Genomic DNA, 13,986 nt, shown 5'->3' with positions numbered 1-13,986 from the left:
GGTACACTGTGGCAATACAATGATTTATATTTTGAAATGTGGCTTTATAATAAGATACTACTCTTGTGCAGACTGATGTTCACCAGTTTACCTAAGATCATCTCTATTTATGACTGCTGGTCATCATGAAGCTGGGGAGCTACTTTGCTTTAGAATTTAATTGTTGAATAAATATAGAACATGCTGACGAGGGGAACAAAAAAACTGGATCATCGCTTCCTCCCAATTCAGTTCAAAGTTACTGAGATGATTTTTACTCCCCTATTCTTTAAAGGCATATTATCCAGGATTTTCCTTACAAAAACACACACCAAAACAAACAAACAAACAAACAAAAAAAACAATATATGGACTTCAAAAACAAATAATGCCTCTCAATCATCACATATGACCCACTAGAAGTGTGTGTACCTGCTGAGACCATGACCCTCTGTCTGTATTTTCTTATTTGCTCATTGTCTTGCTGTGTTCGCAACATTTTTGGGCATCAGCCTTTAGGCAGTGCAAGAGAAGAATAATTTTTTGATCCAATTTTAATTGTTCCATGAATTACACATATGTTTATCAATTTAAAAGATAATTTTACAAGTCAAGTTTGTCATACAAGATGTATGAAGATACATAATTAGACTGAGTACACACCAAATGGTCACGTATTGACATCATGGCTTTCTCTGTGTGTTTTTATACCAGGATGTAGTCACACAAGCAATGGGTCTGACTTATTCTTCTACTTCCTGCCTGATAAAAGGACCAGGAGTCTCTCAGGAGCCAGTGTTAATGACGCAAGATGTAGGTCACAGAGTGGTGCCACACAAAAATAAACAAACTTACAATACATTGCAATGTTCTTGTCTTGTAAAATTGTTTTAAATTGCCAAACATCAAATGTGTAATAACAAAATTTTTTTTTCTCTCTCTCCATAGACTACCATTCATATTTTTTCCAATGTACGGTCCAATGGGGACTTAGCCGCTACATTAGATTGTGCAGGGTGTGAGTTTGGGACTCTATAAAGACATAGCAACTTTGTATTTCTCTTCTACTCTCTGTCTGTGTCAAAGATGTATAAAGAGGTGCAGGTCTGCGTGTCTGTTTGATTGAGGGCACGGCTGATCTACACACACACGTGCGCACACACACACACACACACACACGCACACACACAGAGTAATCACGGTGAAAGAACCAGAAAATGTTTCTTTTTCTGATTCACAGCTTTTTTTCTTGCTAACACCACTCCATCTCTTAATTTACTCTCTAGGTCGCTTGACCATGCTGGTCTTTTTTGTTCACTGAGCTCAGAAGGAGGGGACCACTTTGAATGGTGTGATTACAAATAGCAACTGACAAAGCCTGCAGTGTACCTTTAATAATTGTATTCTCAGTCACTGTGAAGGAAATAATGTAACCCATACAATGTTTGCACAGATATTCTGTTTAGGAACAGATAAAGAATAACCCTTCTCTATATAAAAAATATAAATTGACACAAATCTGAAAATACTGATTGGATGTAACTGCCATTTTTTATGTGTAGTATTATCAGTCACCACCAGGTGGCAACATATTTCTACGTCTTGAGAGGTCAAGTTCTGGGTCCAGACCATACACAGGGGTACTTTTTTGACATAGGAGGCCAGACCAGGTAGTTCACCTCTCAAAGGTACATAAAAAAATAACTCCTCATATTAAGAAGATATCCTTCCATATTTATACTGGATTAATCTGCACTGACTGATGAAATGCCCAGTTGTGAGTTATATTTGGGACACTAAACCATTGAACAAATCTAGTATACACAAGCAATTAATGCATACATTAAAAGAAGTAATGCAAACCGGTCAAAAAAAGTATGTGCTGACCTCTGCGTGAGAATGCCTAGACTTGAGATATTCAAACCTGACACACTGGTATCACATTATTTGAGTTGTTTTGAAATGATAACCCATTGCCAAACTGAGAGAGTACCATGGAGATTAGAGGTTACATTCCTCTCAGATGCAAAAGACCAAAGTTTTATTTGACTGTAGCACTCTCTCGTCTCCCCCTCTTCCATCTCTCTCCACTGAATGTAAAGAGTGTGTGTGTGCTCTGAGAATAGCCTATATAACCCTGGTCTGCGCCTGACAAAGGAGTGAGTGAAGAGAGGAAGGGAATGGTGGTGATGGGAGGGTGGGATGCAGAGCAGAGAGGATGGAAAGTTGGTGAGTGGCAGGTGCTATTGTGGCCTAAGTGCAGGAGCCTACAGCAACAAGGTCAAAGGTCAAAGTGAAGTTGAAAGGTCAACCTTAACTCCCAGGAAAGCCCACCCAGTGAGAGGTATAGATAAGGGGGGGGGTCAGAGAGTGCGATAGGCTCTAGGAAATAAATGGAGCAAACAGCAAAGTACATGAAGGAAAGAATGAGAAGTTGATGGCTACAACTCCTCATTGATGGGTTGAATAGATTAAAAAACACTTTCAGGTAAGCAGGCTCTACAGGATGGATCTAGAGTCATTAGAGAAAGAAGATGCAAACAAAAATGAGAACATCTGGAAAGGAAAGGAAAGCAAATGATAGAACGGGAAGGAAAGGCCACGATGGGTAAACATGGAGAGAATAGAGAGGTGTGGAGAAGCAAGATACATTTGAACGCAAGAGAGGCACACATATTTGATAATGCCCTCATCTTGATGGGACAACAAAATCATGAGGGAGGTTCCCTTCTAGAAAAGTTGGGCTTGCTACTGAATGAACAAATTAGCTGTGTCTTGGCGAATAAAACTTGTTTGGCTGCAGTTTCCAATTGGGGCCTTCCATTGTGTTGTATCTTGTGGGTTGTGTGGAGTTTTTTTTAAAGTTGTGTTTGGCTGAAACACACGATGCGCCCTGTTATTTCATTGAAGAGGCACAGGAATGCACACAGGAATGCCTCTCAGAGTGTTTGTTGACACTCATGATCATGGCTCTCAGATGTTGACAAAGACGTTTTGTTGGGGTTCACTCGGTTCACTCCCTGGAGACACTTGGGTAGCTGTGAGGCTGTCACGCAGGATATCGCGACATTTTGGATCTGAATGGAAATCGGGGGCCCTGGTGCTCAAGGTGGCCTCGTGACCTGGGTACTTGATTCGGATCCTCAAATCAATTTCTGCTGTGTTTTGTCTCCTCTCCTTTTTTTTCTTTAAATTACAAGCCCTTCCATCCGGCTGAATGGAGAACGATCACTGGGTGTTTTTTTTTCCCCTACTCCCTTTCATCTCCATCTGGGGGACCATGAGATGTTCTTGTCCCCCCGCTTGTTGTGAGATGTGACAGCGGGGTCCATTCAGCGAGAAATTGGCTGCAATTAGTGCAATTATGCTGATTTTCACTTGTGTCCCATGCAGAACAGAGTTTTCGCTGTGCACAGAGACATCCCCGGGAAACTGCTGCAAAACAAAAACCCATCAATCAACAAAGGCCTTGAATGAAAGGCTCAACTGCAGATAATACCGGGCACATTCCATAATGACAGCGTTTAGTCAGCTGTGACCTGTGTTGCAATGGGGGGCATGACATCGAGAGCTTCACTGATTAAGGGGAAATATGCAGTGAAGCCAAGGGCAGTAGGCCTACATGGCAACGGTCTACACATAACCCTGGCATACAGTGAGGTTATCTTACAGGTTGGTGGCAGTATGAGAGTGTTACACACCTGAGTTAGGCTCATGTCCAGAGATTTAGAAGGCTGGCTGTTTAGTGGGAGAAAAGAATAATTGTGTGTTTTTTTTCTGAATATATAATAGTTTTTTATGAATGTGGCTGTTTCCCATTGGATGATGACTGAGGTGGAGGTCATAGTTTACCCAACTTTACATTGGTATGTCTGTGTCAATATTGCCCAGGAGACTGACAAGGCTTGCATTCAACAGCACATTTCTAGGTGTAGGAAGGGGGAGCAGTATCCAAAATGCAATGCATCCACTTGTTAACTGGTGAAAGCCAAACTTTAGTGGGAAATACACCACTGCCATCCCTGTACAGCTATTAAAAGTGACACACTAGCAAACATATGACCATCTCATTCACTGACGCAAAACATGCACAACTGTTGATGGTTAGAAAACAGCCTCGCTGTCTCAGTAAAAAATACTCCTCTTGAAAGAAACACCCGGTTCCACTGCTATTGTCTCATTGTTTACAAACAAAACCCAAAAATAAGAAATATGCAATAATCATCTGAAATTTAACCTCCATTTCATGATGGATCACAGATATTATGATTCATCTTAAGTTGGAGAAAATAAAATTCCCCTGAGAGGAAACAAGGATAATTCCATGAAAGTCTGGATGCCTTTTTTTTTTTTATTTAGTTTGACAACTTAAACACTGTGACAAACTCAGACACCTCTTAATTAGAGTCTGGAAAGGCCCAACTTGTGACCTTATAGTTGAAGGATGAGAGTACTTCTGCATATATTTTTGCTAAACAATGTTGAAACTATGTTTTTTTGTGTTCCTTACTGTTTTAAAGGTCTTGTATTTACTGTCTTTTGCCTTATTTATTTATTTTTCTGTCTTTTAGCTGTGTACCATTATTTTTCTTAATTTTTCTTAATTTTTCTTTTATATTTCATCTAGAGTATTTGGGAGGGGTTAGTATGTAAAATTATTAAATATGTGATTTGTACACCTGTTCAAACTGGAAGTGTTGACAGATTCACGAATAATTGTGATTAAAAGTGCAACACATGTTACTTGATGTCAAACCAAATATTTCAGCAACATCAACATGTTTGATTAATATCCATGCTTTCCTTCATGTTTCACATAGTGCTTTGGTAATATTATTTATGACTAATAATGAGGCCAAAAGAAAAAAACTGTCTTGTTGCTTGTAGTTTCTTCATTTATGTTTAATATCTGGGATTATGAATAATGTTAGATGTTAATATCAGAGCAGGGTCAGGGTTGAGGTTAAACATGGGGTCAGGGAGGGTTACTCTCTAATCTACAGGTTCAAACATACTGTAACGTTTGAGGTCAAATGTGTTAAAACGCCCCCTCGCTAGAGAAGTAGCCACATCTTAAAGTGAAAAATCTACACATTGTTTTAAATGTATTTTCATCTGTTTTGTTCAAAAGTTTAATTGAATGTTATATCGATCCAAAATAAAGCGTCATTCTTTAATATTGTCCCACCAAGATAACTTCCAGACAGTTTGTTTTTAAGTATAAATGATTCTTACTTTTACTCTAGGGTCCTCCTGGAGGTAGCCCTGGAAGCTGGCTCCCTGGCCCCCAGTTTGACCCCCCCCCCCCCCCGCCCCTCTATCTGGCGTACAGCGGGTCGGTCAGCGGTGGACCCGAGAAGAGTATCTTTAAGACCCAGCGGAGCTCGGCAGGGAAACCCCGCGGCTTTAGTTGTTTCTACTCTCCAGAGTGTCAGCTAGTTATTTGTGGGGAGGCGCTGTAGCCATTTCGCCACATGAAAGGCCGATGAGCTGAACGAGCAACATCCGAGTTGTTGGTGGAGCAGCGAAATCAGCATCGAGGAGCTCCGCGCGCACACACGTACACGAACTCGCGCGCAAAGACGCACGGCGCGCAGACACGTCCACTTCCTCCTCCTCCTCCTCCTCCTCCTCCTCCGCGGTGGAAAAAAGAGAAGAGAGGAACAGAGAGAGGGCACACGAAACGCAAACTTCCAACTCTCCCATGTGTGCTGCAGAGGTTTGAGGATAAGGTCTATTTTTCCTCTTCGGGGCTCCGTTCCTTCCCCCCTCTCTCCCTCTCTTTCTGTCCCTCTCTCAGTGTTTCTGTCCGGATAGTTGTGTTTCTATGAGAGTCTTGCTCGGCGAGAAGAGAAGTTTGGTTGTTTGCCTGGTCGGCTGAGGAGGAGGAGGAGGAGAAGAGTCGGGTTAAAAGTGGGGGAAGATGGTCCGCAACGCCGCTTGGAGAAGAACCTTGCTGTGCGTCCTGGCGCTCAGTCTCGGCTTTGCGTCCCCGCCGTGTAAAGCTCGGATTTACACCAACCACTGGGCAGTCAGGATAGGCGGTGGACCCGATGTGGCCGAGCGGATAGCGGAAAAATATGGCTATAGGAACATGGGACAGGTAGGTCGCACATTGCTCCATCTAAAGTTGCCTCTCGTTGGCGAGTCTTTGTTTTCTCGTGTTTGTCAACTCTTAAAAGTAAGGCATGCCATGGTGGTTAATGTTCCTTCACCTGTAGACAAACGATACAGGGTCAAACGGCAAAGGTCTGAAGTCCAAACCAGTCACAAACCTTCTCTGTGATTCACCGACTCAGTCCTTGTGTCTGAAAGAGAAGCTGGGCAGCAGGGAACACATCAAGAAGACCCAGAGCAGGATGGCACAACAGGTGCCTCCTCGCTGCTGTGTTTCCGCGGATCATGTTCAGTTCGCAGGCTGGAGCCACAGGGAGCTCACTCACTATCAGCCTCACAGCCACAGCAGTCTCATGTGCCCGGTCCTTTTGACACACAAGTGCTGTTTGGTTTATGGGTTTGGAATTGACATCAAACGGTCCACAGTAAAACTGATTCTTGTGTTGTTCCTGTAGTATTCATGCAATGTTTAGCACTGTTTTACTCTGAAAGCTCTCGTGACTGGTCCTGCTTCACTTGGCAACATTAACATTTTAAGTGGAAAACTTGGCAACGTTTTTGCATAGAGGAAGAGATGGAGATTTTAGCGTTGCACTCTCTCTCCATCCGTATGAGTGTAATCTCGAGTCAGTCCATAACTAGGCCCACAAGGTCAGCTGCTATAAAACACCACTGTAGAGCTCTGTTTACATTTAGGATGAATTCTTTTCTAGATGCTTTTATACTTTTTGTCAGTATTCTCAAATTGATGGGGTGAAGCTTCTGGCTGTCTTGAGTAATGATGAAGTACCACTACAAGAGAAAATGTTATAAAATAAGCATCATATTTCACCAGAAAAATCTTGGCCTATATTTTACGTCTTGCATTTTTGAATCACCAAGCACTGAGCTACACGTGCCTCTATTGTGTAAGATCCTGCAATTTTCTTCTCTGTTTTTCAGCTCCAGACAGAACACTATATGCGTCCATATAAATATTACTAAACAATACAAACAGTGTACAACAGAAACAGTTGTCAGGGGCAGTGAAGACATTCTCAGTTATTCCATAATTTCACAGTTCAGTTACTTGTTGGCATCATGTTTCATGTAAATGACCAGTTTTCCCTGTTCTTATCAGAGCTGCTGCCTTAAATTTTTAGTTGGCATGTCAGCTCTTCCATTAAATAGATATCTTAGACTTTCCAATTTTCATTAGCTCTGACACTTAAGACAAAATGTGGGAACCAGTGACACAGCTGTAAAAGTCACAGGAGGGAAACACTTGAGTCAAATTTGTCTGACTCACTTCGCATTATGACATTTTATTAATCAACACAAGTCTGCACAGGTCCAGGAGGAGGGCTTTAATTGGTCACTTGAAGATGTGTTTTGACAAAGTTTAAAGAGAAGTCCTTGGGCCTTTGTGGACAAAAGAAATACGCCTCACAAACGTGGACCCCACACATACTCCAGAGTATCGTGACCAAAATACGTGGGTAGTTCAAGCCTCCACTTGCCAGCGCCCAACGTGAAGACAGCGTGTAACAGAGGGGGGCATTCTGACAGGTTGTTGTGGGGTAGCCTAGTCAACAGCTATTGAACCCCCCCTCCCTCCTCTCCTTATCCAGCCCGCCCACCCACTATACTCCCCAGAGAGCAGGCCTTAATGGCCTCGTTTATCCCCTCTCTTTGACGGGAACTAATGTGTGGAGTCCCCCCCCCTTTCCATACCAGCCCCCAATAGGAATTCCCCTGTGGAGTGCAGTGTCGCCCCCAACCCCCACCATTCGCCCTAATTTCCATCTCAATATGGAGCGTTCATTGGACTTTGACACCTCATAGACAAGAGTTTTACTTCACTTCCTGGTTTTGGGGTCAGCTGAAAGCCGCTCCCATGGGAGCGATAACAGCACACACTGATTTCCTAATGTGAACTTTGACATTCCCATCATCATCAGCCTTGTCCCTTTTAGATGCATGCAACACGTATATATATATATATATATATATATATATATATATATATATATATATATATATATATATATATATATGTATATGTATATGAGAGAGAATAAAATGAAACTTATCAAGGGACATAACTTCTGTCATATTTTGCGGTTTGACACTGCAGTAGATTGCAATGTGATACAAGTGTTTTTAATTAAACTCGACTTTTCATAGGGACTGTTTGTGATGAGTGATTTGGGGAAATGACTGCTAAATGAGAAGAGGTTTTAAGTTGTGAAGAGAAGCAACGTATTTAAAGAGAGAAAAAGGGGGATGGGTAGGGAAAACATGTGACAGAGGGACAATATAGTCTTCTTGACAGGGGTGGAAAGAGGAGAACAGACAAAGATAACCACACATTGGGAGATGGAAGGAGGAGGGAGGGAAAGAAGGGACGATAGATGGACGGATGGATGAAAAGAGTTGGCATGGAGTGAGAGAGCACCTCGTTGGGGAATTCTGGGTAATCCTCTTAACCATGGAGCCCCCTTCCCAGACTAAGACACTGGTCCAAATTGAGTCAAAATCAGCTGACAAGGCCCTAGACGTGGATATCTGTTCAAACTGCTGTTGTAAAGAGATGGGAGAGGATTTGGAGCCATTGAGAGGGAGGGTGATGGTCTGTAGCCAGACATGAACCGGAGGTGGTTCCATCAATAACAAGTTATGAGGAGGCTGTACTGATACATCAGTCCTCAAAGGCATCAGGCCAACAGGGTGTTGTTATTGGAAAGCCTGTTATGCTTAAGTAAGGTATCAAGAGAAACATTTATACTTAACAAATACCATTCATACTGATCATTTTTTTTCCAATCTAGTCGTCCAGTCTCTGTGACTGTCTGTCCAAAAAAAAAAAAACACAGGCTGTAATGTATTTATTATACTTATTGTTTTTTTTATGTTTGAATTATGATTCAGGGTGTTAGATTTATGGATATTTATTACCAGAATATGGCAGAAATGGAATATAAAATATATAAAATTATGTATGTTTTCATTAGTGTATAATTACCTGAAAAGAACAATCATTGTGTTTTCATTACCTTAGAATGAGTCCTTAATATTTACAGAGAGCACAAGTCCTTTTTCATGGAGGCTGCCATGTTGCACCGCCATGTTTCTACAGTAGCCCAGAATAGACAAACCAAATACTGGCTCGAGATAGTGCCTTTTGTGTCTATCACAGGCTTCATTGTATATTGACAACGCACACGCTTGGCTAAGGTTTGGTATTTGCAATCTGCAACTTAACCACTAAATGCCACTAAACCCTGCTCACTGGTGGTCTGGGCCAATTGAGGCAGGGGTTTGGGGGTTATGGGGATAGGGATGAATGCTGGTACAGATTATTCTGTAGTGTGACACCGCTGAACACTGTAGAACTATACCAGCTTAAAAGTGAAATATATATCAGCATTTTCTTGGAGCTTGAAATATTGCTGTAATAAAACTGGTGCATCTGCACCATATAGCAAAAAGTTAGAAAAAGTGTATTTTGTAATTAATTTCAATAGGATGCAATGCATGATAATACTGGCACGTCATTGGTATTGGCTGGTAAAGACTTTAAAAAGAAATATTGTTATATGATGCTTTAATGATGCTCATGTCATGCAAGTATGTCTGTGGTGTAAAGGTTTTTGAAGTGTTCAGTACAGACATTTAAGTTCCTATTTGCAATGATTACTCAGTGTTGGTCGTGAAGACGAGCCAAATCACATTCCTTCAACATTACAAATTGAACTGCCCATCATATGATTTACTGATCATTATGACAAATTTGTCATGAACAAAGAAAAACAGACACCAGGAAAACCTGTCAGCAGTAGTTTTCTTATTTGGCTCAGTGAATATTTGCATTTTGAAAAGAATATTTTATGTCCGCATCTGTGAGTGGGCCATCATGATACGAGCAGGCGTGATAATAATAATAATTCCACTCCAGGTAAGACTTGATATTCTCTGCAAATAGGTGGGAAAAATCTGTGCATATATCGGTATCTGCACTGGCAATCGGCATATCGGACATTAGCACATTAGCACTATGCACTCTTTTATAAACACATTTTTTTTTACAATGGCCAAATCCTGTGGTGTGCATGAACTTCATGTTGTGTAATGTGGACAACAGCATTTATCTGAACCACACTAACTCAGGCAAAAGTTGAACTTGTAGTTTAGCAGTTACACCAAGCTGTGACACAGTCAGAATTATTTACATGGGAAAAGTTCTATCATCTATTAGCAATTTCTGTCTGGATTCTGTATCTATTGACATGGAAGTTTAACACCTCCAGCCTGTGACGCAAGACATGATGAATCACTGAAGTGCAGGTGGTTTCACTTCTCAAATTTGTTTCAACATATTTCCCAGTAACCAAAGGTTATGCTGAAGTTGTAATTCACTGTGCAGGTTATTGCATCAGAATGAAAGTTCAGTTGACTTTATAACCCCTGCTTTTCCTTCTGATCACATGGAGTCATTAGAGTTGTCACAATACCAGGATTACAAACTTTGATACATTAATGTAAAAAAGATACTCTCTTTGTCATCTGAACTTTGATTGTTGTATCTTGTGTTTTTTTTTTGAATTATTTATTTTCTCCGAACACTACCTCTGTATTGTACTGTTGAGGGTTTTATTTTCTTTCCATTATATTTTTCCAGGTATTATTAATGCTTATTGTGTAGACCTATGATTTGCTGAGCTCTTTGATATTATGTGTTAACAAATCCTCCCCAAAACCTCAATAAACATACTTGAGAGAAAAAAATGATACTCAATACCTCTTTCCATGCCGTGGCAAAAAGGTCCTAGGCACACAAAACAGGATAATTTTTCGACAAGACTGCACTGAACTGAGGTATTGAATGAGTCCTTTATGAGTCTGTTATATTTTGTTATTGCTTCAGTACTTTTGATACTATGGTATGGTAGTATTGTATTGATTTAAACACATGGTATCCGAAAAGCATCAAAGTATCTATACTTCTGACAACCATAGAAGTTGTAACTAAAACAGTTACAACTTTAGCCATGCTTGTAGTATAGAGTTTAAAAATAGGTTGAGAAGCTGCACAAAGGTTGTGATTTTGAAAATATGTTATCATTGGAATAAATTGGTGATTTTTGAAAAAGACTGTAGATGCCTTTAAAGGTGCAGTGTATAAGAATATGGGGATTTATTGGCAGAGAAAGACAGAAATGGAAGATAAATAAATAAAATAAGAATTGTTGTGTTTTCATTACCCTAGATGCCTCTTAATCCAACACATTGGTCTTTTTAAAAAGGGTGGTGCAGAAGAAGTTTAGACCTGGGCTTTAGGTTTCTTAAATTCTCTGTGTAGAGCTTTTCTAGTAGCTCCCCATTTGCAGACACTCCTAGAGGGAAGGGTGGCCTGCTTAATGGCTGTGCAGATGTTGGGTAGATTAAATAGGCAGTGGTAGCACGATATGTTGAGACCTGTTTACACTATGAGAAGCATCCAAAGTGGTAGCCGCCTATTATGGAAGCACATTTTGTTAGTATGCTTTTTAATAAGATTACCCAAGACCTCTGATGTGTGTTGCGTGTTTAGCTAATGCGTGGTGTTTATTGAAAGAGGATCCAGCTAGGCCTATTGGTACTTTCTTGTTTCTCATTCTATCAGTCTGGAAGTTGGAAAATGTGTGTATGTGTATGAGCATTTAGCTGAAAGCTGATCTAATGGGCTCTGTGTTGGTGGAGCTCAGCCATGGATCAGTGACGCACCATAGGACCCTTGGCAGCCATGACAGTTTGATCATCTGACGGATTGCATGGTCTTTATCAATTATTAAAACTAATCACCGTCCAGCAGCTTGCCGTCTGTCTATCATTGTCTGGCTGCAGATCCCCTGTCTTCCGTCCTATCTCTCTGTCACTCAAAGTCTTCGTCTGTTTGTGTGTGTCTGTACATTTGTCTGACTGTCAGTCTGTCTCTTTCTGTCTTTTTGTGTTTCTTTGTCTGTTTTTTGGACTTAGTTGCCCTTTCTGTCTTACCTTTTAGTCCAGGGCTTTTTTGTCTTTTTCTCAGAAAAAGGTCCAGAAAACTTTATGCATTTTACATAAAACTAAACATTAACATACCAACACAGAAAAAAACAAAAATCAATTTTCTACTACTTTTCTCTAAAAGAAGTTTTTTCAAATACTTATTTGTGGTGCTTATCACTCACAATAGGTGTTTACCCCATCCATTAATGACTATGATAAACTGTAATGTCATGTGAATGTATATGTATACAATATATATGTCCGACACCTGTGTCAACTGTGCAAACAAGTCTATGAGAATAAAACACACTGACCGGTTACCCATCATCATTTTTAGGAAATTGCTATGGAATAAATTAATCCTTTTTTTTTAAAATACTTAGGTCTGTATTCATGTTTTGCAGATTGGGGATCTCAAAGACCACTATCACTTCTTCCATAGTCGAACCATCAAGAGGTCGACTTTGTCCAGCCGTGGTCGCCATAGTTTCATCTCCATGGAGCCCAAGGTAAGCCTTTTGTACTGTTCTGTGAATTACAGTAGTAGTATGCAGTGCATACATTTGTTGTGCATTTAAATGATACTGAAGATAGTTTGACAAAATAGTCACAACTCAAGTGCTAGCTTTTCCTGGATACCTTACTGTAATCATCAATGGGTAAAGTTTGATTTGTTGTCACGGAGATGACTTAGTTGTCATTATGTGAGCTGAGGCTGAAACTCCATCTGCTGATGAACTCTTTGAGGTGCAGCTGAAAGTCCTGGAAAATACAAATAAATGGACCTTAATTTACGTCTATGTTGTCAAACTTCTATTTCCTGTTTATAAAATGAATGTTAACAATTGATTGTAAGACCTCTTGTCAAATTTCTCTGTTTTTGACAGATTTCTAGGCATGTATTTCTGGCATTTGCTTTTCTTTCCTAAAGAGTCAGTTTCTTCATGTTTGTGTTCTTTTGTTTAATAATGCTATATTTCTTTATGAAATATACAGTTACAATATAATAAACTGCCTAGTTAAAAAGTTGTGCTGACTATTGTTACAGTTAAACAGGGTGTGCGGTTGTGCTGATTTCCTACATTTTATAATCAGATCCCTGCTGTAATTAATGCAAAGGCCTGAAAAATGAGTGGAATACACTTTTCACACCACAATGCTTTCTTACCTTTGTTGTTGCAGGAGGTGGACCTGCACACAAATGGACTATTGCAGTGATGCAGTGTTTATGAGGGCAGGAACTATAACATGAAAATCCTTGTATTTCACACTGTACTGACAAGTTAATTGTGATAAATTAGATGTATTGTGCTACTTTTCTATTCCACACACCCAGCAACTTCAGGTTTGATGGATGGATGGGAAGGTTTAGAGGTAGGTGATCAAACATTGTTTGAATATCATTTTCCTTGAGGGAAAAAAGGCAAAAAGTGATCCCTGCCAACAACTTCTAAATGCTACTTCATTATACAGCACCATCCAAAAGAGTTGCCCAAAATAAACATACACCTGAATTTGCCCTTTTCTGCTGGTTTGCCCCGTGCCATTCTCACTTTCACGGGGGCACTTATCATCACTGGCCAATGGGGGTGATTGATAACAGAATTAGTCACTTATTAGAATCAGTAGTTTCAATTTTCTTTTGTAACTATCATGTTTCTGTGAAATGCATTCAGAAACTATATATGCAGCCTTCAGGCTGCAGGGTCGTCTTGATACCTCAAATGAACTAAGACAGTGGGTCTTCCTGACTACCTTCACGCTGCCAGAGTGGCACAAGATATACAAGGCCTCTTGGTGGACAGAGTCGTGTCCCAGAAAGGACTAGCCAATTGGTCAAATCTGTTAAATTGAAATTCAGGGAAATCCTAGATTTTCAAT

At 40.3% G+C, this 13,986-nt stretch overlaps 1 protein-coding gene across 1 annotated transcript in view; it reads left to right on the top strand.

Annotated features, from left to right (window-relative positions):
* Positions 1-5,409: 5,409 nt before the first annotated feature.
* pcsk5b (proprotein convertase subtilisin/kexin type 5b) overlaps positions 5,410-13,986 on the top strand; it is a 98,618-nt gene continuing 90,041 nt past the window's right edge. Inside the window, exons 1-2 of the mRNA XM_084728823.1 lie at positions 5,410-6,082; positions 12,510-12,614. Coding sequence (XP_084584949.1) covers positions 5,903-6,082; positions 12,510-12,614 — 285 coding nt within the window. The 5' untranslated portion in view covers positions 5,410-5,902. The remainder of the gene's footprint in view (positions 6,083-12,509; positions 12,615-13,986) is intronic.

Source organism: Lutjanus erythropterus, chromosome 10 (genome assembly GCF_056507025.1).
Source record: "Lutjanus erythropterus isolate fLutEry1 chromosome 10, fLutEry1.hap2, whole genome shotgun sequence".
NCBI lineage: Eukaryota > Metazoa > Chordata > Actinopteri > Lutjaniformes > Lutjanidae > Lutjanus > Lutjanus erythropterus.
The sequence above is the reverse complement of the archived record's forward strand: the minus strand, read 5'-3'. Positions and strand labels throughout refer to the sequence as shown.